We start from the raw sequence: 25,574 nt of genomic DNA, 5'->3' as shown, positions 1-25,574 counted from the left end.
ATCAAAACCCCTAGCTGTCTGTGCCGTCGAGCAATCGGTCCGCTTACGGTGCCCTCGTTCTGAGGGTTATCGCTGTGGATAGGTGCAGCCAGCGTCCCCCTGAGAATCATGGCCCACGCCGTTCTACTGATTCTGACACCATTTGTTTTAGGTGGTTTTGTTCGCGGGCTCTTCCCAGATAAAACGCCCGGTTTATCGTGTACTTGCTTGTCATTGGCGTTTGCACTTCATGCCCGGGGAATATGTGTAGAATTGGCACATGACGATGTTGTCACGTGTGGGTAGAGGCTATAATCCTTGGTGATTCTCGATCTAAGGAGGCTTCCTGGTTTGAGAAATCAAGTAGCCATCGTTATGGTATGAGTTCCAAGGTCCATGTTGTCAACAGCAGCGATATGGCATGTATTAATTACTTACCCATAAGCGAGTGGAATGCCCTCTGGACTCACGACTGCTGTCTCAAGTCTTGAATATCCTAGAGTATGGAATTTGTCTTCATATCCTCAGGGCGACTACGTAAAATATCTCAAAGAGTAGAATTCGGTGTCGCCTTCCACAGTAGGGGATTTCAAAGTAGGACGTCGTCATGCTGGGTATGGTAGAAATAATGACATTTAGTTATGGGACCGTATGGGGAAATGGATGTCGCAAGAGAATGTAGATGTATATTAATACATTAATATGGAGAATATTCCACCACAACCCGTGATTCTGCCCAGATCGAAGTCCTCCGCATGCTTACTTTGGCACCACGGCTGTTCCAATCCAAAAAGCCATTATATCCAAATCAAAGAATACAGATTATGGATAAATCGATGCACGATATTATTGCACCCAGTCAAAATTAATTATTGTTCTATTATTCTACAGCCCACACCGGCAATCCACTTCAATGCTTCCCGCTCAATTCGCACAAGCACCGACTTGAGCCACTATTGTTACTCTCCCAACAGACTGCAATTCCCTCTCTACCTATTGTCTACGCGTCATTAGTAGTGTGCGCACGTTGACATCACGGGACGGCAATCACGCCAATAAACACCCCAGACTCGATACATCCACCACGTCCACCCCACCACCACCACGTCCATCCCTCCTGCCACATCACACCATGACGCTTGGCCAGAAGGTCCAGGAGTTCTTCTACTCCCTCAGCACCAGCGACAAGTACGCAGAGTTCGACCCCAGAAACTCGTTCAACCGTGTCAACAAGCCTGACGAGGCCAAGTTGCTCTTCTCCCACCACAACCACTCGGCTACTGAGTTCATCAGTGGACACGATGCCGACGCTGCTGCCGAAACTGCCACTGACGCTGGCGTCCACGAGGTCAAGTTGGCATGGCGGCACATCAACAACTGGATGGTGCGCTACGCGCCAGACCTCCATAGCTCGCTCCAGGACAAATGCACCAACTCCGACTTGAACGACTTCCAGAAGGACTTGAACATCAAATTGCCGCCGTGCGTGGTCGAGTTCTACAAGCTCACCGATGGCCAGTCCAACTTCGGTACCACGTCCACCACCTCGGGCGAAGGCTTGGTGTTTGGGCTCAAGTTGATGTCCTTGGACGAAATCGTGATCATGACAGAAAACTGGCGCAAGGTGGCACGTATGTTCAACGACGAGTTGTCCACCATCAAGCAATCGCACAAAATCAGCGAGTTGGCCAAGTTGCCCACCAGCTACGCCCAAAACCTGGCGGTGAAGAAGAAGTTCACTAACCCCGATGCTGGTAGTCAAACCGTTAGTGATGTGGACTCCGTCAACACCTCGTTCGACCTTGGTGACTCCAAGTCCAAGTCGTCTCGCTCGTCGTCCTCGGCCTCCAGTGCGTCTACGACGTCCCCACACCTCAACCTTCCCGTCCAGAAATCAATCCCGCCTGGTGCCATCCACAACTCGTTTGCCCATCCCATGTGGATCCCCATCATCACCGACGAGGTCGGCAATTACATCGGCATCGATCTCTCTCCTCCTCCAAACGGGTCAGGCACCTATGGCCAGGTGATCTTGTTTGGCAGGGAATTCGATACCAAGTTCAAGATTGCTGATAACTTTGGCGATTTTCTCTTGATCTTTGCCAACGACTTGGAGATTGGAAACTGGGATATCAAAACCAGACAAAAGAACAACTACGGAGATATCATCCTCGGTAACGAGGGATCTTTGGTTTACATGGACAAAGAAACGAAGTTGGAAGTGGGCTACCTCGATATCTTGAAAAGAAGAAGCATCAACAACTGGCTAGTTTCTTTGCAAAAAGCAGATGCCGAGCTTGATGAAGAAACAAAACAACTTATCATTGAGTTGAAGCGTAAGGAATCATTCATCCAGGACTTCAAAAATGGAAACTCCATCGACGAGCTTATCAACAAAAACATCTCAAGTATCGACACCTTGAACCAACCGTTGAATAGCGCAAAGAACTCGTCGGAGAGTTTACCCAGAACCTCAATTGCTTCGCAATCCAGTATTGGCTCCAGCTCACATATTCCCAACATAAAAAGTCCCTTGTCCCAAGACGTAACTGACGAGGTATTGAAAGAGATCGATTTGAACCGCCAGCGGGATACTACAAACAAATTAACGGAGATTGGGTTTTAATGACCATGGCGATATGAATAATGAGAAACTGTATTTTATTGGGTTATTTACCAGATTATTCTTTGTACACTAGTAGGTTCACTGATCCAGGTGAACTCATACTTGAAGAATACTGCCATAATCACCAAATTGATTCCATTCAACCAAAGAAATTCTAGCTTGGGCCTTTGAGTTCCTGATGGTTTGATGAACAACCGGTACACAATCAATGGCACGATGTAGTACCTTGGTTCGAAGAGGGGTGAAGGGATGATTGTGAGGCAGATCGCCCCCAAGTATGTTATGATTGTGATTGGACTTAAGCTAAGTCTTTTAGATTGATTTAGAGATGTGATAATGTTCCATGTACAGAAATGATACAATGGAATAGAAATAAATTGACTGTAACGGTGACTGATCAATTTCTTGAAGATGTAGAATGTGTAATGTCTGTTGTCTGCCAAAAGGAATGGATGTACCACAGTGTAATTATCAATGATGTGCTTGATCAAAGCCATCAGGAGTCCGTTCAACAACAAGTTGAACCCATAATTTTGAAAATTGAAGCTAATGTAGCGAGTTATTACCCGTTTGGAGAGCCACACCGGCCAGGTGAAGAAAGTGATGAAGGTGAAGCAGTATAATACTTGGACTATGTGTGCGTTTATCTCGTGGTTTTCCTTGTCGCCAAAAGTGATCCCACCATTAACCACTAAGAAGACACCAAATAACCCGAAGTTTATGGCAAAAGGGACCAATTGAGTCCATTCCTCAACCATTTTTTGGATGAATTTGACGATGCGAGCACCAAATGATAATTGTTCGTTGTGCTGGGTCTCGATTTTCCGGTCGATTAATACCGACATCACGAAGGCCAACCAAACAATGTTGGTCTGTCTGAACCACAAACTGACGAAGCCATACACACCACAGCGGACAGCGCTAGAAGGTCTGCTCACTGCCCACGACAACGACATCACAATGAAGATGGTGGACCAGATATCGGTGTAGAACAAAAAGTAGTAGGGAAACATTAGGGATTGCGATACCACGTTATAGGTCCAGAACTGGCCCTTGTCGATGTTGCGGAACTTTCTCAATGCTCTTGGAAGCACGAATAGTCCACCCACCAAGTTAAGGGACCGGAGCACGCCATAGCTGTCACAGGCGTTGGCCATGCCCAATAGCTGCAATGCGCGAGCGTAGAGCGTCCCGAGAACATAAAGGCCGGGTGGGGTGGTGATCTTGTTGTCCCAGTTGAAGTAGTCGCCCTTGCAGTACACCTGGCATTGGCGAAGGTGGAAGATCTCGTCTATGAACGGCTGATCAACGACCAGTGAGACCCTGCGATGCACGATTGCGCAGAAGATAAGGAAGAATATGCCGGCAACGTCCTCCAGCGTGATTCTGGCGGGTAAAAACCCCGTGGTGACAAGTGGCATTAGAAAGAAAAGTATTGAATACTTCTAAATCAAACGCCTTGGACTACTTAGGGTCGCTGGCAGTTTCTCAATCGCTAGATGTTGGGTCGTGCGGCGCCGTCTCAGACGATTACCTAATCGCTATAACCGCACCACTGTCTTTGGGGACTCCTACACAGTACACCAGACTGTTTCTGGTTTCCAGTCTGTTGGCCACTTCTGTGCTACTCCTCTGAAGGTCTACTTTTCTGTCAGTCAATTGCTGCAATTCTTTGCAATTCCTGTACTTTTGCAATTTTGCAATTCTTGCAAAGATTTCTTCTTTTGCAACCATGTCAAGAACTAGTATGGAGGCGGGAAATAGGTTTATCCCCACGTCTTCTTCTTCACTGATCTATAAAAATCCCACTACCAGTGGTGACCAGCTCCAGCCTCCACGCACCCCTGTTGTGGCCAGCATTACCCTAAGAGAAGATATCTTGTATCTCAGAGTGGGTAGCGGTAACAGAGAAATATCGCCATCTGACAACATCCCCGCCACCACCACGCCAGAGCCAGCCCAGCATCGCCAGGAAAAGCTCAGAGAGGCCTTGGGTATGGCTGCAAGCCCCAAGGTGCTCCAGTACCGTCCCAGTACCAGTACTGACACCCACAAACCAGGATCACTAGATCTTGCCGGTCCGTTGGTATCGCTGACGTCTCCACAGCGCATTGTCGAGGTGTTGAGCAACGACAGGCGCTGTTCGCCACCCCCGGCCAAGAAATCAGTGGGCTTCCTTATGGCCACCAACATCTTGCAGGCTCCAGGCTTGCGCAACGACTACTACTCCAACTTGGTGTCGTGGTCAAAACGCACCTACAGGGTAGCTGTTGGTCTAGGTGCCAAGGTGTACTGGTGGGGCCCTGACAACTCGGTTCGCCAAGTCCCGTTGGCCACTCGACAAATGGTGACGGCTGTGTCGGTGCATGCCCAGGGGTATCTCTTGGTCGCGGTTGTTGGAGGAACGATATTTTTGGTAGACGAGGCATGCAACTCGGTCATAGACACCTACGAACATGGTCTGGGCACGGTTTATTGTTTCCAGTGGAAAAGCACGGCAAACACGTTTTTTGCCGGAGACGAAGAGGGCAATGTCACCGTGTTCAAAGTGGGCAACAGCAAGATCGTGCGGATCTCGACCTTGCGATGTAACCAACAGCAGGTCTGCGGTGAGTACCAAAGACTGAGAGACCATTGTACTGCTGGCTAGCCACACTAAGGGATTCTCAACACTTCCTGGCACTACTAACCCGTAGGCATCGTCTTGAACCAAGATGAGACCGAGATGGCCGTGGGCAGTAACAACAACTGCTGCATGGTGTGGGACATTCACGATCTCATGGCACCAACCATGAAGTACATCTTGCCCCACACCGCAGCAGTCAAGGCGCTCGCGTACTGTCCGTGGTCCACCTCGTTGTTGGCTACTGGAGCTGGTAGCCGAGACAGGAAAATCCGCTTTTGGCACACCCGATCGGGAACTTTGTTGAATGAGGTACAGACCGATGCCCAGATTACCGGACTTGTGTGGAGCAAGTTTAGAAAGGAAATAGTTGCAACCTCGGGGTTTGCCAACAGCAGTAGTCCGGTTCTCGTGAGTGTCTACTCCTATCCGGGTATGATCCCGCTAAGAGAAGTGCCAGCTGTGCCCAATTTGCGGATTTTGAGCTCGTCCACCAGTCCAGACGCCACCTCCGTCTGCGTTGCAGCTAACGACTACACCATTCGTGTCTACAAAGTGTGGGAAGTGACCCACGAGCTCAGCTCAGAATCATACTTTACTGCCTCGGGAAACTACGGAAGTGCCTTGATCGAGCTCCGCGAGGGCGTGTCCCAAAGAGGTGCCACCATCAGGTAATCCCTCATTAGTTTCTAAGTTTGGAAAGTGGTGTACTGGCTTAGTCCGCACTGCCAAAAAACGTGATGTGCTTCATATAGGATCGGTTGATCCTTTGATAATTGCCAACTACTCCTTTTTATCGAAAACTAACAAGATGTCTGGTCCATTGATCAATCGTTCCTTAACCACGATAAGAACCGAGTTGGAGTTCTTGCATGACTCAGAGGTTATCACCCAGGGCTTGTACAACAAGCTTTTGGAGTCGCTTCCTCCCAAATACCAAAAGGACATGGCGCCTTGGGGAGTAGAAAAGTTGGACGGCTCGTTTGCTGCTCCCTCTGCCGCTCCACCATCTGGTCCTCCCCCTTCTAGCACCGACAAGCTAGCCGAGGACTTTGCTAAGTCTAGCATCACCAATAACGTTCCAGCCCCAAGTCAACCACCACGTTCATTCAGTGCCAAACCACTCGGCTACTGCAAGGCATTGTATGACTACTCCGGTGCAGAAGCTGACGATATTCCTTTGACCAAGGGAGACAGAATCGCCGTTGTGGAACACTTATCTGAAGACTGGTGGAAGGGCTACAAGAAGGGAGGCAGTCCCGAAAAACCAGGAGTATTCCCATCCAATTACGTCAGTGTGATATCGGAGCAAGAATTCAATGTGGGAACCACCAGTCGTGCCCCAGTAGTTCCTCCCCAAGAAGAGAAGTCGAGCTACGCTCCTCCACAACTGTACTCACCTAGCCCAAGCTATCATCAACCACCTCCACAATACGGGCAACCTCAACAACAAATCCAGCCACAACCTTCCTACGGTGGCTACGCACAATTCCCACCTCCATCTACAGGCTACTACTCTCCACAACCTCAGCAGCAGACCTACGCCCAACCCCAGGCCGCGGTTGTAGAACAGCAACAGCCTGAACAACCATCCCATTTAAAGAAATTCGGTAGCAAGTTGGGTAATGCAGCCATCTTCGGTGCCGGTGCTACAATTGGTGGTGACATTGTCAACTCCATTTTCTAAAGAGATCACTGGGTGATCAATATATAGGATAAATAAATTGATTTTTAAGCCCGAGTAAGGATACTGACAATATCATCCCTCAATAAGCAGGGTACTCTTTTGCACTAATTGCTTTCCAATTTCAACGCAAATTGGTACTCAGCATTTCCATTAGTTACTAAAGTAGAAAATTAGAAGTTACTAGGATGTGTAGTGGTCACTTCTGCCGTTCACAATTAATTAAAAAATTACATTGGGAGAATAGTTTGTGGCATATCCGCTGAATGAATCAAGTGACAATGTCCCTTGGCCAAAAATATGCTCTGATGTGGGAAAAAGATAATTCTGTCCTTTACTGTAGCCTGAAATTCTGACAATTAGGCAATTTATTAAGTTCATGCCCTACATTCAAGGAAGACATCAGGAAAAGTATCAATTCAAATCAACTTCCACCCGATTGAATGGGAACTACAATTTAGACAAGACCACATCTTACTATTTTTCAATATATTGATTTTTAACCAAAAGCTATTTACAAAGGAAACTTACTTACGACCGTCAGTCACGGTGTTCAACAACAAGGTGTCGTTATCCAACAAGATCTTGTTTGGAGAGTTGGCCAAGATCCCTGCGATTTCTCTGGCGGTGTCCAATCTCTTCAATTCCACGTAATCCTTGGACTTCTTGATTGCCTCACCAACCAATTCGGCTGACTTGGCTTCACCAGCAGCCTTGACCACCAACTGCTGCTTCTCTTGGATGGCCTTGTCGACGATGAAAGCCGCTCTTTGGGCGTCCTGCTGGGCAATTTGCTTGGCTTCCACAGCTGCACTGAATTCTGGCGAGAATGTCATGAAAGTCAAGGACACATCGTCCAACAAGATGTTAAATTTGCTGGCACGACGCACCAAGTTCTCCTTGACCAAACGACTGACCTTCTCTCTCTGGGTGATCAATTGGGACGCATTGAACTGGGCAACAACCGATTTCAACACCTCGTTGACAATGGAGGGCAAAACCTTCTCGTCGTAGTCGGTACCCAAGGTTCTGTAGACAGCAGGCAACTGAGCGATGTCAGGCTTGAACAACACTCTGCAGGTGATGTTGACCATTTGCAAGTCCTTGGTTCCGGTCAAGGAAGCGACGTTCCGTGGTTTGGCACGAACATCATACACGATTGGTCTTTGGATCCATGGAATGACAAAGTGCGTTCCTTCAGGATAGATCTGGGGCTGTACACCGTTGATACGCGAGTAGATGATACCACGCTGACCACCATCGACGTTAAACAATGCATTTTGGGCAAACACTGACACACCTCCCAAGAGTAACAAGCCACCAAAGCCTGCAAAAAATCCGAAAGGAGATCTGGGAGCGGAGCTGCCGGAGTTACGGGCCTGCTGGGCCCTCCGTCTTAATTCGTTGGACAAGTTCTTCCACTGTTGATCGCTCATTGTGTGGTTATGGAAAGCTGGAGTGAGATTGCCCTTGAACTTTTGCCTCTATGGATGTCGCATCACGCGACATGCGACATTTGTCTACCATAGTGAAATACTAATATTACAATATCAGTAGAAATACGAGCGATAAATGCTGATGGTGTATTTCGGGCCTTCCAGAGTCCCATTTAGTCATAGCAGAAACTAAGAATACAAAAATAACTTAAATGAATAGGACCCTTGAGTGAAGCTTAGGATTCAATGCCCCCAGATATTTATGCGTGTTATTGAAACTACCAACCTTCGTACTCGTACATTAACAAAACTATTCTAGCTTCATTATAGTTCTAACAGTACTATTAGTTTGTCAAGTGATTTATTCATGCTCGTATTTCTAAACTACGAAGGAACTCCTTCGTACTCATGCTTTTCGTTATATTCGTTAATGATGTGTTTCCAGTGCCTTCTTCTGTTGGTGTGGATGGGAGTCACTCGGAGAATCTTCTCCATGAAAATCAAGATGATAATCACCACAGCTACCACGAACGACGGAGCGATCATCAATACCAATTGTGACCGGGTCACCGTCTGTTGGTATGGACACTGGGCATAGGGACCTCCCGAGACAAAACAGTTCGATACTGTGATGTCATTGAGGTCAATCCACACTGGAAAGGGCAACTCGTCATCCACCACCCTGGCCTTGAGCGCTAGAAGTTCGATGCTCAGCCGTGGCAACGTGAACCGGTACCCGTCAGGGCAGTTTCCGGGCTTGTAGGCATCAAAATACCGTCTTTTCAGGTCCCTGGGGATGTTCCAGTCGGTGGGATCGCTTTCGTTTTGGCAGGCGTAGTGGAATGGGTCGTAGCAGTTGGAAAGCACAAATCCCTCAGGGTTGAGGGCCACGCAATGGGCCCTGAGTTCTCTGTCCGAGGTGTCGGGTTGATCATCGGTAAAATTGGTGAGGACTGTATTATTTACCCCAGAGATAGGTTGCCCTATTGCCCACGACCAGTATGAGCTGGGAAGCAAGTAGTCCCAAATGGCGCCCACCGAATGGTTCTGGCTGGAATTGTAGTCCTGCTTTTCGAACACGTACTCTGACGAGTTGAGGATCACTGAGTGCCCACATCGTATGTAGTTCATGTAGGTTTCGTTGGTAAACAGGTCGTCGTCGCCATCCATCAAGAATCGAAAATGGGTGTTAAGGGACACATTGGAGTAGCTGCTGGTAAGGTCTGAGCCGTTGATCATATCGAGACAGCTGGAGTAGAGGTTGTCGTCTGCAGTGTCTATGACCGTGGGCAAGGTGGAGTCGAAGAAGAGGGTATCTCTATCCTGGGTAGAGATGTTGTAGGAGGAAGAAGACGACTCATCCAAGTCGCTGGACACCACGTTGATCAATACTCTGCGAAAGTCATTCAACAAGAAGATCGACAACGGAGGCATGCGGGTGTCGGAGCGATTGTAGTAGGCCCCAGACCCTGTTCTCGGGACAGCAGAGTTTCTGAAGGAAGCAAGGTCGCGAGGAGTGAAGATGTAGGAGCCCAAGGAAGCCACAGAATCTGATAAGGTAGAGTTTCCCAAGCTAGCGAACTCTGCCGAGCGAGGCACGTAGATCTGGGACGAGTTCTGGGGAAACTTAATGGATTTGAGATTCAAAAGCAACTGGAGATAGTTGGCGTCCATGTTGGAGTTTGTGCCAGCAATGTAGGTGTTGATCCAGGCGTTGATCAGTCCAAGCGTCAACAGCACGCCACAGGTGTAGTTGTGACCGTTCCAGAACAAGTCCTTGGGGGCAATATCCATGGTGGCATTGCCAGGGAAGGGAGCAGGACACAACTGCCACTTGGAGGTTACTTCGTTCCAGTACAAGTCCAACATGAACGTCTGCACGCCCACGGCCAACATGGCAGGCAATTCGTCCAAAGCATCGGTGGTATAGCCTTTCTTGTCAAACACCAAGGTGTTCAACGAGAGTCCAAACGTGGAGAGCTGGTCGATGGGGATCTCTTCGGCAATATCTCGCTGAGATCGAGTGACGGTGGTGAGGCGGGGGCTGAGCTGGGGCCAGTTGACGAGGGCTAGCGCCACCTGGGCGTAGAAGAGGAGGGGGAGAAGGACCATGTGGCGGTTAAACGGTGTTTGGGCTGCTAGATAGAACGTGTCACGTGATACGAGTCACGATTATTACATTGACTCCCATTTATGTATAAGTGATGCCAATGCCAGATGTTGGTCTATTTTTTGGTGGTTAGATGGCTGTCTAGTGTCCTCGTTGGGAGTCATTCCGGCACTGCCAGAATGGACCAGAGGGTCAGAATTGGTGAGATTTTGGCTTATCAACAATCTGCTCTTTAGTTGACCAGTGGCCATGTATAAATTCTATTTCTTCAAAATTCTGGAAAGACCCATACCTTACTCATACCACTAGCCTCAATAATTATCCCTTAATTCATTCATGGTATATACCAACATCTTCATACTTTTCATCCCCATACTTCCAATTTCCAATTCTTCAAGATTACGCACTTTTCTACATTTTCCCCAGAAATAGTGAATAATTGAAATAGTGAAAATAGCCTCACGTGATGGAATATCAATCACCTACTATCAACACCACCATCACACCATCACGTCCCCATGGCCACAGGCTTGAACGAGCAGCAACAACAGGCAGTGCTCGCGCCCTGCCATGGACAGCTCCAGATCATCGCAGGTCCTGGGACAGGCAAGACCAAGGTGCTTGTTGCACGCGTGGCTCATCTCTTGCTTCACCACCAGATCCCTCCCCAGAACATGATCGTGACCACGTTTACCAAGAAGGCTGCCACCGAGATGACAGAACGGTTGGAACAGCTACTCCACGGTACCGGCATTGAAATCGACAAGTTGCTCATCGGAACGTTCCACAGCATCTGTTATCGCATCATCAAGATCTACGGCAACAAGCTCGGATTGAACGACTATACCATCGCTGACGAGCGCGACAGTCTCCATATCATGCGAGACGTGCTTGATGCGCTTACAGGCGAAGAGACAGCGTATTTGGCGGGCCTAGGTGACGAGTGCAGCGGGTTCAAAGGTGACTCCGAAGCCAAACACAACGGCTACGACCCCAAGAAGCTCCGAAAACAGGTCTCCAGGCTCAAGGCGGGTGGTGTGAGTGCGCTGGACTACTCACATGCCGTGTCGTGCAACAAGGCGCTCTCGTTCATCTACACCAAGTACCAGGCCAAATTGTCGGTGGAAAAGCTTTTGGACTTCGACGATTGTCTCTTACACTGTCACCAGCTCGTATCCAAGCACCCAGTACTCAATTTCGTACGGCACACCTTGGTGGACGAATTTCAAGACACCAACGAGATCCAGTTGCGGCTCATGTACCAGTTTGCACGAGGCCATCCCACCGACACCAGTTTGCAGAACAACGTGACGATTGTGGGAGACCCCGACCAGAGTATTTACGCGTTTCGGGACGCCCAGTCGGTCAACTTCGCCAAGATGAAGCAACGATACCCCAAGTGTGCTGTGATCACCTTGAGCCAGAACTACCGTTCCACCTCCGACATCCTCGATTTCTCGGAGTCCATCATGCGCCAGCAGAACGACAGAACCGTCAAGAGCTTGCAGTCCCAGCACAGCTCGTCCTACAGGCCTGTGTACGCCAATTTGGGGTCGCCAGAGGACGAGGCTCGTTGGATCGCCTACCAGATCGAGCACTTGCTCTCGTTGCCCGAGACTCCCGTAAAGTATAGCGATGTGGCCATCTTAGTAAGAACAGCCTACCAGACTCGAGTGTTGGAGAACGAGTTTGTGCGCAAACGGATCCCATACGTGATGGTCAAGGGAAAGGCGTTTTGGGAACGAAAAGAGGTGTTGGCGATCATGGACTACCTCCGTGTGGTGGCACACGACAATGACCGACTAGCAGTTCTCAGGACCCTAAATCTTCCCAAGCGTGGCATCGGTGAAAAGACGTTGGCCACGATTGACCACCGGCTCGAGCTTGCGCAAATGGCTAACCAGCTGGTGATGCAGGCATTGGCCAGACTAGTTGAGGACTGCGGGACAAAACTCACCTCCAAGAACAAGCAGGCGATCTCCCAGTACGTGCAGTTTGTCAACGAGGCCAAGAGCATGCTCGAGACTGGCTCCAAAGACCAGAAACTGGGGTGGTTGGCAGAGATTTTTGCGTTCGTTTACTCTTCCAGTGGACTCCAGAAGGAGTACCTGACCGACGAGACAGCCGAGCTCAATATCAGCGAGGTAAAGGGCCAATTCTGCGAGTTTTGTCCTCGAGACGAGAACCTCCCTCTTTTTATCGGAGGAACCAACGACGACGTATCACAGGACGGACGCAATTTCGTGGCCAAATTCATCCATTCGGTGGGGCTCTACGAGACAGACTCCACAACTGTGAACCACGAAGCCGATAGGGGAAAGGTGTCAGTGTCAACCATCCACGGGTCCAAAGGACTCGAGTGGCCAGTGGTCTTTGTGCCTGGGCTCTCGGAGAACTTGCTCCCAGCCAAGTTTGCCATGGACTCGGGAGGTGAAGACGCTGTTAACGAGGAGAGGCGGTGCTTTTACGTGGCCACTACTAGAGCCAAAACCTTGCTCTATCTCTCGTCGTACACCGAGAAAAACCCCAGTGGAAATTGGGGCCGTCGTCCCATCGTGGCCGTTTCTCGGTTCCTTAAGCTGGCCAGCAATACGGGAATGCTCAATTCTAGTCAGCAGGCGTTTGCAACATGGGACGATTTGACCAAACTATACCTGCTTTTGGGACGCCAAAGTCCTGCAACTAACAACTTTGACCTCCAGCACTTTGTTCAATTATACCACGCCAGGCAGCAGTCGTACGTCCGAGGGCAGGACCATGAGGTGGGCAGCTACTTCCAGGCACGAGACAAGCCCACCAACACCAATGGGCTTGGGTTTACCAGTGCCAAGGTAGAGATGGAGAGAAAGAAGGTGATTCCTGCGAAACGGGGGTTCAAGGCCCCAAGACTAGCTCCACGGGAAGGTGGAGTGGCCTTCCAAGCACGAGCTCCCGAAGGTATAAAAGCCCCAAGAACCCACCAGATACGAGCACCGATAAATAGGCCAACAGATGGAAAGCCTCTAGTTGGCGATAAAGGGATCGAAAATAGTCCAACGGCAGGAAGCAGGGCTCCGTTGGGCAACAAAGCACCCATTGGGGCAAGCCGTTTTTTAAGCAGGCCGCTAGGCAACAGAGCACCGATCGCAGCACAGGTCTCCATGTCAACGCCCTCTAATACCAACCGGGCGCCTCCGTACATCCCCAACCGTCGCCCCCTCAAGAAATCATAGACACAAGATAGACTGAGGTTATAGAGGAGGTTATAACAAGTGACAAAATGGACACAGCGATCTCAGACAATACGCAAGTTAATGATACCCAAAACCGAAAAATAGATCATTGAAGCGACGACATAGAACATTATACAAGTTGATAACGCCTGAAACCAAATATAGAGAATTGAAGCGATCTCAGACATAATACTGGTTAATTGTCTACTGAAATCGAAAAATAGATCATGGAACTTGCGAACTAAAGACCATTGTACATTAATGAAACCTGGGGAAAGCATAGATCGTAGAACAACGAGAGTTAATATACATCATCGCTTCAAGAATAGATCATTGAGGCGACAAGAAATATACTGCCCCATCACACCAAAATTAGATCGTTGAAGCTTGGAACATTATACAGCCTTATTCAACTGATCGTTGAAACTTAGAAACATCCATTAGAGCAAGGGAAGCGGGACCAGACCAGAAAGTCCATCGTATACTAACCAAAATATAGATCTATGAGAACTCATAACCAGCATGCTGGTGAATATAGATCTTGACGAGGATTCATAACCGGAGGCCAGAACATAATACTGGGAAATTAATTCATAACCAGAGGCCAGAACGTTAATGTCTAGAAACATATTAATACATAGCCGGATATGAAATTGATAGCCGGATATAGACCATAACAATAGAAACCAGTCCTTAACCGGATAAAGAACATTAATAGTGAAACCCAAACCGTAGCTGGAATGTACTTGCTGGAGGCATGGAAATCTTCTCGAAATCGCTGGAACCTATACAAATACAATAAATAGCTAACGCAGCTAATCCGGTAGAGTAAAGTTTATTCATGCCAAGCTGTACTGGTCTGATCACATCTGATGACTGGTAACTTACCACATGGCCAGGGAGATAATTAGCAACCCATCTACTGGAATGTGGTGGCTAGAAATAATTCGTCACTCGTCACAGTCGGATGTCACCTGTATCGCCTCCCTCGTCACGCCTACCGTAGAAACATAGAACATTAATTGTGTATATACTAGAAAACACAGATGGAACCGATGGAACCGATAGGATCACCTGGATATAATCACCAGGCCCTACTTTGTGATGGTGAATGACCATGGCACTGTCAAGTGGGTGTGCTTGTCGTCATCCACGAACTTGGAGGTGGCGGAGTAGTTGCCTCTGGCCAACATTCCTGAAGGAGCCTCCACTTCCGGGAACTTTCTCTCGTAGTAAGGCTTGTCCTTGGTGTTGGGGGCGTAAGAACCCAAAGGCTCCTCGAGCTTCTCCACCCTGATGCCTGCCTTCTTGACGGAGTGCAAGTACTTCAATCCTGTGACGATCTCGTGCTGGACACGGAACTTGACCACCAACTGGTACACGGCCCTCTCCTTGATGGAGAACTTGATCTCTTTGCCAGCGATGGTGTTACCGTCGGCGTCCTCCAAGTTGATGACAATGGGCTTCAACTCAGGCTGTTCCGGGAACTCCAATCCCAACTCGACCACGACCACTTTTCTGGTGTCGCCTGCCTTGACGGGGTAGGCAGACGAGTCGTCGCTTAAACCCAACGACGCCTTCCACTTGGCCAAACTTTCGTCTTCGGCATCCAACTTGGTGTATTCTTGGATGGTTTTCTTTTCACCTACGGTGTAGCCCTCCACGGACTCGGGGACAAGATCGTCCTCAGCGTTAGACATGGTGGTGGTGGATGAGTAGCGACGAATGGTGGTGGCAGTTTTATACCCAGAGGGACACGACCGGGGGTGGGTGCTGGCGAGGGTGTGGGAGCGCCGTGCCAGGGTGGATTTTTGGCGCGCTCAGGCGCGCGAGGGCGCCTGGTGGCGGGCCGGCTAGCGACAGCGTGGCGAGGATGCGGGTGCCGTGGGTTGGCGCTAGCGAGAACGCGCCCACAGGACTAACGTACGCGGACGTATGCATAACTGATTAAATACTCTATAAGGGTGGTGGGGCGGGGGACGGCAGAGCCAGCGAGGGGCAGTGAGCAGAGCCAGCGAGAGACCAGAGGGATCGGATCTGATCTGGGTGGAGGTGCAGTAGTAAAACGATTCGAGTATGGATGCTCACAGAGTCTTGCACACTAGGGGGATCTCACCCGAAATGGCCTCCCAAGTAGGCCAAACGATAACATGCTGCAGGTTCTCTCGTGCTGAGGATCACCTTAAGTTTTAACTCGGCGAGAGGATTGTTCTGTGTGTGCGTCGTGCAAGTGGGGTCTGTCAGTGGTGAGATGTTAATGGGCTATTTGGCTACTTGTGGGCCATTATGGTGAGTTTGAGCTGAAGAGTAGCAGATACTGTTACTGTCTTGAGCCGGAGACTCGGGGAGATGAAGGACCAGAGACTCGGAAGGAGGATCTAAGCTTACGGCGGATCCTGAATTTCCCCCAATTACCTCTGAATTCCAATTGTTGTGTAGGGAGTATTCCTGGTGATAACTCAGATTCCCAGACTTTCCCAGACACTCACATTTCCTCGGATCCTCTGAGTGCTCCTCTGCATTTCTTATAATCTTTCATACTGCTCCTTCAGGAGCCGACGTTCTTGACTCCTCTGACTGTAATTTCTCCTCTGACTTCCTCTAATTCTCCACTGCTTCTCCGAATCTCCTGCCTCTCCCTGCTTCCCGCTATTTGCCGTGGTTTCCAGGACCCGACTGTCCTGGGTGATGCCCGCCCTGGGTGAGGTTGGGCTGGCTCATGTTGCCAGAGTAGTGGACCAGTAACGGCGCTCCTAAGTTCGGCTGGCTGACATTAGTTGCCTGGTAGTACTGGGACGTCTGGGGACCCTGGGGCTTGTGGTGGTGGCCGTGGCCATGACCATGGCCGTAGTTTCGTCTGTGTTTGGGCTTGCCCTTCTTGGTGTCGTCGGGAATTATGATGTAGGGGTTGTTCAAGAGGCGTCTTTCTGTCTCTTTGTCGTAGGGGTTGGGTGGAGGGTACCCGAACCCGTAGTACGGTGGCATGGGAGGCGGAACAGGGTAGTAGCCGGGATATCCCATGGGTTGGCCCTGTGGGGGCGACATGCTGGCGGGCGGATAAAATCCGCCGCTGGGAGGTGTAAAGTGCTGGGGAGGTGCCATCATGGGCATCTGCATGGGAGGGTACGAGTAGGGGACGAATCCTGGCGGAACGCCGTTGAGGCTGGAGGAATGATGATGGACGTCGTTGCTGGAATTGCTGTGAGCGGTGCGGGGGCCATTGTCGTCGTCGTCGTCATCGTCGTCATCATCGTCGTCATCCTGGTCGAAGATCTCCTCACGGATCTTGAGGTACAACGCCTCTTTGGACGCTCTTTCCGACTCAATTTTGGCCGAGTCATCCGCCTGGGGACCTGGGACGTCGCAAGAACTGGCCACAGGGCCTCCCACGGCACGGTCTTTGCTCTTCTTGATGATCATCTTAGGCTTTGGGGGGTCGGCAGCAGCGCCGGCGTGGTCGACCACTCGGGCAAACTCGTTGCCCTCCACCAACTCCAAGAACACCTGGTAGTCGAAGTCGGGCACAGGAGTCACCACGATCTCGTTGGCTGGGGTGTTGGTGTGGTGGAGGTTGTAGTACTGGCACAACTGGTGGCTTAAGAGCCGGTAGTACGAGTTCTTGAGCCCTGCTGCACGGATGGTGTACTGGCGCACGCTGGTACCTGCCACCACGGCACGGACGAACTCGATCAACTCCTTCTCGAGCTGGAGAAGATACACCCTGTCTTGCTGCTTGGAGAGCGCGCTTTCAATTGACTTTGGAAACGAGTTCATTGATGGTCACTGGCGGGTGCGGAGGCTCGCCATACTACTGTGTGGATGGAATGGGCTGGGCCTGGATGGAGTGGACAGTGCCGTTCGCTGGTAGAAGTAGACGGTGAAAGCTAATGGTAGCTGAAGTTGGCGGTAAACGATATTTTCGTTGATCTGGTAGCGTGCGCATGCGCGGTCGTGTTTGGGTTGGGGCAATTGCCTCAGGATAAGTGGCGGTAAGCGATTGTGATCTATCCATTGCTTAGATGAGTGCTGACGAAGTAAGTAGGACGGCCGTGATGTGAGGAATTCACTAACAGAAAGATTAGAGCGAAGCGTTTGGCCAAGTTGGCGGCAGGCGCGACTGGCGGAGTGGCCGGCGGAGTGGCCGGCGGAGTGACTGGTGGAGTGACTGGTGGATCTGGGCCAGGAGGAGGGAGTGGGCCAGGAGATGGAAATCGCCAGCCAGAGAGCACAGGGAGCAGTAGTGGTCACCAGGCGAAGGAGGCAGTTCCAGAGAAGGTGCTTGTGCCAGAAAAGATACCAGAAAAGACACCAGAAAAGACACCAGAATCGGCGCCAGTGGCAAAAGTGGCAAAGGTGGCTCCAGCACCAACAATGCCTCCCGAAGAGGAGCTCTCGGCATGGCTCATATCCGAGATAGAGCACATCTTCAAGGCCAGCATCAAGCCAGGAGCGCTGCTCCACTTGGTATCGTTGGCAGAGGAGATCAATGCTGGCACCCTCTTATCAGAAGACCACTTGGAGGCAGTGTTCATGGAAATCTTGACGGACTTGGGCATTCCCAGCAACTATACCACCACCATGGACTACTTGCACGCGGTGTACCACCGCACGTTTGCCGCCAAGCGGTCGCTTCCCGTCAAGACCTCGTTGTACCTGGAAAAGGTGGCGCTTTTCAACAAGATCGTCAAGTTGGCAACGTCGTATGGGTTTATCTGCTTCCAGATCCCCGAGATGTTCATCAACAACAACGTCAACGACGCCGTGGGCGTGTTTGTCCGCAGGTACTCCGAAACCTCGTCGTTCTTGACCGACATCATCAACACCAGCGTGGACCAGGAGGGCTTGCTCGAGTTGTTGAATGTATTTTTGCCTGCCTTGAGTGCCTTGACTGCCACAGTTAACTTGGACGACCGTCTCTACGTCAATTACCTCTCTCTTTACGAGGTTTTTGTGAACTCCAAGCCAGTTGCAGCCATCTTTTCCCAAGTGGACGGTTTCCAGCCCCCAGACAAAGCAAACCCCCTCGACTACGAGCACAAGACCCTCTTGGGACCTTTGTTGAGATTATCTCCTTTGGTCGAAGAGGCAAGCACCTACTACTTTACCAACGTCACATCTCTCTCCCAACCCCAGATATCGAGCATTTACGACTCTATCCAGAACGAGTACAAATACGTCTGTGATCGTCTCTTTTACATCATTGATAAGTTGATCCGTGGCTCACCCGAAACAAGAAATGCCTTATTGAACTGGTTTGCCACTTTGATCAACTTGAGTCATCTCAGACGAGGCAGTCATGCCGATTTGAAGAAGATAGCTGGTGACGGTATAATGTACAACATTTCTATCATCTTGATAAGGTTGAGTTCTCCTTTCTTGGATTACCCAACCTACACTAAGGTGGATAAGATTGACGTTGATTACTTCTCCAAATCTTCGTTGATAGACATTAGTGAAGAATCCAGAGTCAATTCTTCAATTCAAGAAGCAAACGAGAATAAAAAACTTGAACAGGAACCAAATTTTATTTCCCACTGCTTCTTCTTGACATTATCTTACTTGCATTATGGTGTAGGTGGTATTTACATTCACTATGATAGGATCAAGAACCAAATCAAACAATACACCGAAAGAATCGAAATGATCACACACAACAGATTGCCACCTGGCAGTAACCCAATGATGTTACAGATCTTGAGGAATCAAATGCCTACCTTGGCTAAGCAATTAAATTCCCTTCATGCCGTGAAAAACTCTATCCAGGCCATTTTCAGCAACAGACCCATTCAAGAAGAGATCTTTGATTTTATTGTGGGTGCAACCACATTCATGATTAAGTTGGTTGATCCTGAGCACTTAGCTCCAAAACAGAAATTAAAGATTCCAATTTTCCAAATCAGCACAGTCTCACAATTGGATGATCAAGATTTCTTGAAGACTAAAACCCCAAGACCTTGGAAGTATTATCCTGAATTTATTCTCGAAGGAATTATCAACTACTGCAAGTTTTCAACCAACTTCAGAGGATGTCCTTTGGTATACAACACAGAGAAGCTAACTCTCTTTGTTGAATTTGCGATAGTGTTACTAAGGTGCCCGGAATTGATTGGTAACCCACACATGAAGGCTGATTTGGTGGAGGTATTGTTTATTGGATCCTTACCATTACCAAATGGAGATCCAGGATTTATTGCTTCTATTTTTAATTCCAACAAGTTGGTCATGGATAATATTTTGTACTCTTTGTTGGATTTCTATGTCATGGTTGAAAGAACCGGTGCTTCTTCTCAATTCTACGACAAGTTCAACAGCAGATACTATATTTCAATAATCATTGAAGAGTTGTGGAAGAGTCAAATCTTCCGTCACCAATTAACAGATTACTCTGAAAACAATGTGGATTTCTTTGTCAGATTCATCGCTAGAATGTTGAATGATACTACCTACTTATTAGATGAAACCTTCAATGAATTGAATGCAATCCACAAGTATCAACAAGAAATTAAAAGAAGAGCTATCGGAGAGGATCTGAACGAAGAACTCGGATCAGATGAGGAGCTAGCAGGAAACTTGGAATCTGCTGAAAGGAAGGCAAAATCTTATATGGGTTTGAGTAATAAGACTATGGAGCTCTTCAAACTTTTCACCAAAGAAGTTCCAAAGGGTTTTATCTTGCCTGAAATTGTGGATAGATTGGCAGGTATGTTGGACTACAACTTATCCGTCATGGTTGGGCCAAAGTGTGTGAATTTGAAGGTCGAGGCCCCAGAGAAGTATGACTTTAACCCAAGAAGAACATTGACTGACTTGTGTGAAATTTATTCTAATTTGGGTTCTCAAGAGAAGTTTGTAATCGCGGTATCAAGGGATGGTAGATCATTTGATCTTAGTTATTTCCAAAAAGCAGAGAGGATTTTGACTACCAAGACGTTCACCAACCCTGCTATCATTAGGTCATTGATTGAATTTGCCAAGAAAGCGGATTTGCAACGTCAAACGGATGAAGACGAAGAACTAGAATTGGGAGAAATTCCCGATGAGTTCTTGGACCCCTTGATGTACACTTTGATGGAAGACCCTGTGATTTTACCAAGTTCAAAGATCAGTATTGATAGGTCTACCATTAAGGCTCATTTATTGAGTGATTCCACCGATCCATTCAACAGAGTACCACTCAAATTAGAAGATGTGGTAGAAGACTTGGAACTCAAACACAAGATCGAAAGCTTCAAAAGGGAAAAAAAGGCACAGAAGTTACAAGCCCAAGACGTAGAAATGACGGATTAGATTAGAAATAAATATTACGTCTTTTAACTAACAAAAGTTTTATTAATATATACTATTGTACGGAGGGGGTTGATGATGAGCTTAAGCCTTGATAGCGAATCTTCTTTGTGGGTAAGCGATTCTTTGCTTTCTAGCCTTGACGGTTTCCTTGTTCTTTTCTTCCTTGGTCAATGCTCTTCTGAGGGCTCTGGTCTTCTTGGCTCTCAAGTCCTTTGGTTGGTACTTCTTACCGGCGTAGAATTCTCTGACAGATTCTCTTTGGTTCAAGTTGATGATGGTCAAGACTCTAGCAATGTTCTTTCTGACAGTGTGGATGGCTGGCAAAGATGGCTTTTGCAACTTTTGGACCTTCAAGTTGGCCAATTCTTGCTTTAATTCAACCAATTGGTTTTGCAATTGTTCCTTAGACTTGGTTCTTAATTCGAAAGTTCTGACGGCAGGCTAGAATGTTAGTAGTGTTCGGTGGTGCTGGAGGAGATGCTTAGATGAGGAACGAGGTTTATGTCTTTTGTGACGGGCATAACATCGGGTAGTGGGATGAGAATGATGTTACTGTAACTCCACTAGAATACACATGTAGTAAACTTCATTTAGGTCATTATGTCATTTCATGTTGGTAGGAGGTGAGGTTGGTGGACATTCCTCAGGGATGGCTTGTAGATCCTCTTCACGGATTCACTTGTATCTTGTCGTTGTACACATCATAACATCTCTCTTCTGGTCCATTTGTTTCGTTTCACATACCATTTTGACTTAGTGAATTGGTAGTAGCTAAAAGAAGTTTAAGATATAGTGAAAATTTTTTTTGTTCATCCAGAGGACGATTCTCCTCGCACGACTGCGAGTACCGTGGGTGTGAGCGCAACCTGTAGAAAGCTGGGGGAAGATAACCGCACCAATGGTGGTAATTATTTGCAGGTTGCACCCAGATGCGGCGCGCAGCATCTGCTGCCTAATCGGGAAGTGGTCCGCCTCAGGGTGCGCACACGTGACGAGGCTAGGGCACAAGCCCTAACAGTGTGGATCATTCTTTTGGGTATACGAGCCACGGATAGGAATGATGATCAGGGCCGGATTGTTCCTGCAGCACATGCCGATATCCAAGACCTTCCAGGCACAGACCAGCACACGCGTGCTCGGCAACGGTGGGATTGGATCGGGACCTTAACTGAGTAGCGAGCAAGCTACAGGATTGTAAGAAAGCTACCATCTAAATAAAACAAAACGATATGGGTAAAACTAGACTAAATACTTACTAGCATAATAGTAGAACTGGAACAGGATGTGAGGCATGCACAAACACCTTTGATGATGATGGTATTTCCATTCAAGACAACGTAAATCATGTTATATATTGTATGCTAAAACTAACAATTGTCTTGACAATTAAAATATGCTTCTTCAAGTGGAGTTCTTCAAGTTAGTGGACAACCATTCCAAACCTTCGTATAAACCATCACCAGTAGTGGCACAGGTGGCCTGGATGTACCATGGTCTTTGACGGATGGAGTGCAAGCCAAGCTTTTCGGTTATTTCGGCGGCGTTCATGGCGTTTGGCAAATCCTGCTTGTTGGCAAACACCAACAACAAAGCGTCTCTCAATTCGTCTTCGTTCAACATCTGTTGTAATTCTTCACGAGCCTCGGCAATACGGTCTCTATCGTTGGAATCAACAACGAAAATGATACCCTGAGTGTTTTGGAAGTAGTATCTCCACAATGGACGGATCTTGTCTTGTCCACCGACATCCCACACCGTGAAGGAGATGTTCTTATATTCAACGGTCTCGACGTTAAATCCGATGGTTGGGATGGTGGTGACGATTTCTCCCAACTTCAATTTGTACAATATGGTGGTCTTACCGGCGGCATCTAATCCAACCATCAAGATTCTCATCTCCTTGTTACCAAAGAGGTTGCTGAATAACTTGGAAAATGATAAACCCATCGTGTCCCCGTGATCGTGTTACTTCGTTTCTAGATATATCTACTAACTGAGTTAGATTGATTGATTGATTGATGAATTCAATTGAAGAAAGAAGTAGTTAAATAACAACAAATCAATTTCGATTCAACGAGGCCCGATCAACGAAAATTTTTATTCTCACACGCTCTTTTTGGGGGGGTGGTCTCGGGAACGAGCTCACTGTGGGGGCTGCTGGGGACACGCGGATGGTGCCAGAGTCCGCCAGGCTGAGTGGCTGGGAGCTTGCCAGCGTCCAGGAGGTTGCAGAGCCTGGCCTGGCGGTGTGGGACGGGTGGTGGTGGCAGTGGTGGGTGGCGCGTGCGGTGATATCGTGACGTGTCGGTATGGTGCGAAATTACACGCGCAGCGGTTGGTGATTGAGACAAGTAGCAATAATTGGTAGTATTGGGGTGGCCATGGAGATAGCGCGGGAAACGGGAGATAATAGGGGGAGAAAAGGATACGAGTAGAAGAGCGTGTAGAAGAGCGAATAGAAGAGGAAGGTCGCAGGCGGGAACGTGGATGCAAATTGGGATTTTAGTAGACTGCTTGTGAAAAAGTATCTAGATATATTCAGCCAGGGTAGACCAGAGTCCAAGAAATTTATTGTTCCATTGAGACAAAGTGGGATCCAGTGTCGATAGTAGCCGTAAGCTCGTGTATGGCAACTGGCTAATGATGTAGGTCATAGATCAGCTGGTAGAGACTACGGTAGATTCTCGCTGGGCACTACACTTATTTGGTGTTGGGAGATAGACCAGTGTACAGGGAATTCCGCTTCGAGTAAAATAGAGACCCTTTCGGGCCGGTGGAGGATAATCGATCTGGATGCGAGGATACTCAATTGGATTTTTGTTAAATCTAAGGGCAAGGAATGCAGATCTACAAGCAACTGTGAAGGGATTGGATCTAAATATAGTTAAATCTAAAAGCAATTAAACACATCTATAAGCATCTGTGAAGGTATTCTGTTCACATGATTTAATTAGAATTAAATCTAAAATAAACATATCTACAAGCAGTTGTGAAGTTGATCCAATTGGGTTCGCCATAAATTATCCGGACTTACACAAGTGAAGATACATTTAGTCCCACTAGTAAATCTTAGCGCAATACATCACAGTTCCAGAAGAACCTTGGAGATGCTCACAATTGATAATTGTTAAATCTAGTAGCAATACTTAAGCAGATCTACAAGCATCGGTGATGTATTCTGAATTAATTAAACTAGTTATAAATTACTAGATCTACAAGCTGTGAAGGTATTAGGATTTCATTAAATTAGTTAAAGCCTCCTGGAAAGAAACATGCAGCAATAAGAGGCACTGTTTCAGTATTGGAGGTATGTAATTAGAATGCTCAAGACGAATGGGTGTGGTATGAGTTGACTGGCAATGTATGCGCTTTAGCAATATTGATGCAGCGAGTTGAATGGACCTGTAACGACGTACTAGCAACATTATCCACCTATATCGTGGAATCGAATATCTCCAAACCAGCTATAATTCTGTTTATCACTTTATTGATCATCCCAAGCTAGTAATCGTGGATTACTTCCCCACGTTGATTTTACAATGGGCGTACAGCTTCAAGGCCCGGATAAATACCGCATAGTTTACGTCCTTGTTGTCCTGCTCCCAGTAGATCTCCGACAAGCGGATGTGCCACGGAGGGTAATCCTGGAGATCGAGATAAGGGGCAAAGCACACCACGAGGTCGGGCTCCGGACCCACAAGCTCGACGAGCTCCTCGTCAATCAAGTCAATGCTGATGTCGTTGACTGACAACTCGTTGTTGATGGCCAAGTCGCTCATGGTCTTGGTGAGCTCCACGATGGTGGGTTTACCGTCGACGCGGCTGAGAAGAGTGATTTCGAGGTCTACCTTGGTGGTGCCAGGAGCACTGTAGGTGATGATATTCTTGTGGGGGATTCGGATGGAGTAGGTGGGGATGGATGCGGTTCCAAAGTAGTTGGCCAAGTTCTTTGACAAGTCCTTGGTCAACAAGGGGAGATACGCAGCGTGATTGCGGTTGACGAGTCCCGTGTACTCGTAGATGCTGAGCTGGGGCACTCCTGCGGAGAGGGACCACGCAGCGATCTCGCTGATCTGGTTGATCAAGCCATCGATGCCTCCGTTCTCGTCGTCCTCGTGCTTCAAGTTCAAGATGCACGAGATGTTCTTGGGGATCTTGGTGAGCTTGTTGACGTCGTCACGGATCACATGCGGCGACTTGTTGGGGTAGTATGCAAGGGTAAGGTATTTCAACGCCACTTTGCGGTAGAGATACTGGATGCTTTTGTAGATGGAAAGGAGGAAAAAGATCTGGAGCAAGATCGTGTGGTTGATGACGAAAAGTACAGCACTGGTGATGGATGTTTCAGGCGTGGAGGGGGCTGCTGGCTTGTTTTTGCCTACCAACATCTTTGCTAGGCTCAAACACACCTGACCAATGCTGCGCCCAGCATAGGATGGAGGCTGCAACGGGCTGTCTGGTGAAGTGTCTGGACGGAGCGACACATCTTGGGGAGGAGGACGAGCGGCGAGGCGGTTGTGGGGGATGTCGTGGTCCACAGTCATTGCTGGCGGCTAGAGAGTGGTGAATAGTGAAATGGAGAGAGCGTCACGTGGCAGTAACTGGCAGTTGAGGAAG

General features: G+C 48.3%; 14 protein-coding genes across 14 annotated transcripts; 6 read left to right on the top strand and 8 right to left on the bottom strand.

Annotated features, from left to right (window-relative positions):
• The first annotated feature begins 483 nt into the window (after window positions 1-483).
• On the top strand, window positions 484-1,081 carry CANTADRAFT_326242 (uncharacterized protein). Its single transcript, XM_020208464.1, has one exon. It carries the CDS (start codon window positions 682-684, stop codon window positions 991-993), a length of 312 nt encoding a protein of 103 aa, XP_020062208.1. The 5' UTR covers window positions 484-681; the 3' UTR covers window positions 994-1,081.
• A 30-nt stretch (window positions 1,082-1,111) lies between these two features.
• On the top strand, window positions 1,112-2,605 carry SMI1B (Smi1bp; the record flags this gene model as incomplete). The annotated part of the gene is made up of 2 exons (XM_020210633.1): window positions 1,112-1,744; window positions 1,802-2,605. The coding sequence occupies 2 exons, from the start codon at window positions 1,112-1,114 to the stop codon at window positions 2,603-2,605; spliced, it is 1,437 nt and encodes a 478-aa protein (XP_020062207.1).
• A 47-nt stretch (window positions 2,606-2,652) lies between these two features.
• On the bottom strand, window positions 2,653-4,026 carry DIE2 (dolichyl-P-Glc:Glc(2)Man(9)GlcNAc(2)-PP-dolichol alpha-1,2- glucosyltransferase; the record flags this gene model as incomplete). The annotated part of the gene is made up of 1 exon (XM_020207019.1): window positions 2,653-4,026. One exon carries the CDS (start codon window positions 4,024-4,026, stop codon window positions 2,653-2,655), a length of 1,374 nt encoding a protein of 457 aa, XP_020062206.1.
• A 326-nt stretch (window positions 4,027-4,352) lies between these two features.
• Window positions 4,353-5,903, top strand: CANTADRAFT_56943 (uncharacterized protein; the record flags this gene model as incomplete). Its single annotated transcript, XM_020210640.1, has 2 exons — window positions 4,353-5,214; window positions 5,302-5,903. The coding sequence occupies 2 exons, from the start codon at window positions 4,353-4,355 to the stop codon at window positions 5,901-5,903; spliced, it is 1,464 nt and encodes a 487-aa protein (XP_020062205.1).
• A 97-nt stretch (window positions 5,904-6,000) lies between these two features.
• Window positions 6,001-6,970, top strand: PIN3 (Pin3p). Its single transcript, XM_020208116.1, has one exon. It carries the CDS (start codon window positions 6,040-6,042, stop codon window positions 6,913-6,915), a length of 876 nt encoding a protein of 291 aa, XP_020062204.1. The 5' UTR covers window positions 6,001-6,039; the 3' UTR covers window positions 6,916-6,970.
• A 262-nt stretch (window positions 6,971-7,232) lies between these two features.
• Window positions 7,233-8,636, bottom strand: PHB2 (prohibitin subunit). Its single transcript, XM_020208115.1, has one exon. It carries the CDS (start codon window positions 8,346-8,348, stop codon window positions 7,440-7,442), a length of 909 nt encoding a protein of 302 aa, XP_020062203.1. The 5' UTR covers window positions 8,349-8,636; the 3' UTR covers window positions 7,233-7,439.
• Window positions 8,637-8,732: 96 nt separating this feature from the next.
• Window positions 8,733-10,460, bottom strand: CANTADRAFT_8237 (uncharacterized protein; the record flags this gene model as incomplete). The annotated part of the gene is made up of 1 exon (XM_020211262.1): window positions 8,733-10,460. One exon carries the CDS (start codon window positions 10,458-10,460, stop codon window positions 8,733-8,735), a length of 1,728 nt encoding a protein of 575 aa, XP_020062202.1.
• A 516-nt stretch (window positions 10,461-10,976) lies between these two features.
• Window positions 10,977-13,670, top strand: CANTADRAFT_8236 (DNA helicase; the record flags this gene model as incomplete). Its single annotated transcript, XM_020211261.1, has 1 exon — window positions 10,977-13,670. The coding sequence occupies one exon, from the start codon at window positions 10,977-10,979 to the stop codon at window positions 13,668-13,670; it is 2,694 nt and encodes an 897-aa protein (XP_020062201.1).
• Window positions 13,671-14,764: 1,094 nt separating this feature from the next.
• RDI1 (Rdi1p) lies at window positions 14,765-15,370 on the bottom strand (the record flags this gene model as incomplete). Its single annotated transcript, XM_020210638.1, has 1 exon — window positions 14,765-15,370. One exon carries the CDS (start codon window positions 15,368-15,370, stop codon window positions 14,765-14,767), a length of 606 nt encoding a protein of 201 aa, XP_020062200.1.
• Window positions 15,371-16,319: 949 nt separating this feature from the next.
• FGR44 (Fgr44p) lies at window positions 16,320-17,444 on the bottom strand (the record flags this gene model as incomplete). Its single annotated transcript, XM_020207018.1, has 1 exon — window positions 16,320-17,444. The coding sequence occupies one exon, from the start codon at window positions 17,442-17,444 to the stop codon at window positions 16,320-16,322; it is 1,125 nt and encodes a 374-aa protein (XP_020062199.1).
• A 597-nt stretch (window positions 17,445-18,041) lies between these two features.
• On the top strand, window positions 18,042-20,957 carry CANTADRAFT_92221 (ubiquitin-ubiquitin ligase; the record flags this gene model as incomplete). The annotated part of the gene is made up of 1 exon (XM_020211928.1): window positions 18,042-20,957. One exon carries the CDS (start codon window positions 18,042-18,044, stop codon window positions 20,955-20,957), a length of 2,916 nt encoding a protein of 971 aa, XP_020062198.1.
• An 81-nt stretch (window positions 20,958-21,038) lies between these two features.
• Window positions 21,039-22,303, bottom strand: RPL35 (60S ribosomal protein uL29; the record flags this gene model as incomplete). Its single annotated transcript, XM_020211260.1, has 2 exons — window positions 21,039-21,398; window positions 22,259-22,303. The coding sequence occupies 2 exons, from the start codon at window positions 22,301-22,303 to the stop codon at window positions 21,039-21,041; spliced, it is 405 nt and encodes a 134-aa protein (XP_020062197.1).
• A 55-nt stretch (window positions 22,304-22,358) lies between these two features.
• Window positions 22,359-22,904, bottom strand: ARF2 (Arf family GTPase; the record flags this gene model as incomplete). The annotated part of the gene is made up of 1 exon (XM_020211927.1): window positions 22,359-22,904. The coding sequence occupies one exon, from the start codon at window positions 22,902-22,904 to the stop codon at window positions 22,359-22,361; it is 546 nt and encodes a 181-aa protein (XP_020062196.1).
• A 1,234-nt stretch (window positions 22,905-24,138) lies between these two features.
• CANTADRAFT_27464 (ditrans,polycis-polyprenyl diphosphate synthase) lies at window positions 24,139-25,517 on the bottom strand. Its single transcript, XM_020208114.1, has one exon. The coding sequence runs from the start codon at window positions 25,499-25,501 to the stop codon at window positions 24,473-24,475; it is 1,029 nt and encodes a 342-aa protein (XP_020062195.1). The 5' UTR covers window positions 25,502-25,517; the 3' UTR covers window positions 24,139-24,472.
• Window positions 25,518-25,574: the final 57 nt, after the last annotated feature.

The sequence above is a fragment of the Suhomyces tanzawaensis genome (assembly GCF_001661415.1).
Source record: "Suhomyces tanzawaensis NRRL Y-17324 unplaced genomic scaffold CANTAscaffold_8, whole genome shotgun sequence".
In the NCBI taxonomy this organism is placed as follows: Eukaryota; Fungi; Ascomycota; class Pichiomycetes; order Serinales; family Debaryomycetaceae; genus Suhomyces; species Suhomyces tanzawaensis.
Note: the sequence above shows the minus strand (reverse complement) of the source record. Positions and strands in the feature narration are given on the sequence as shown.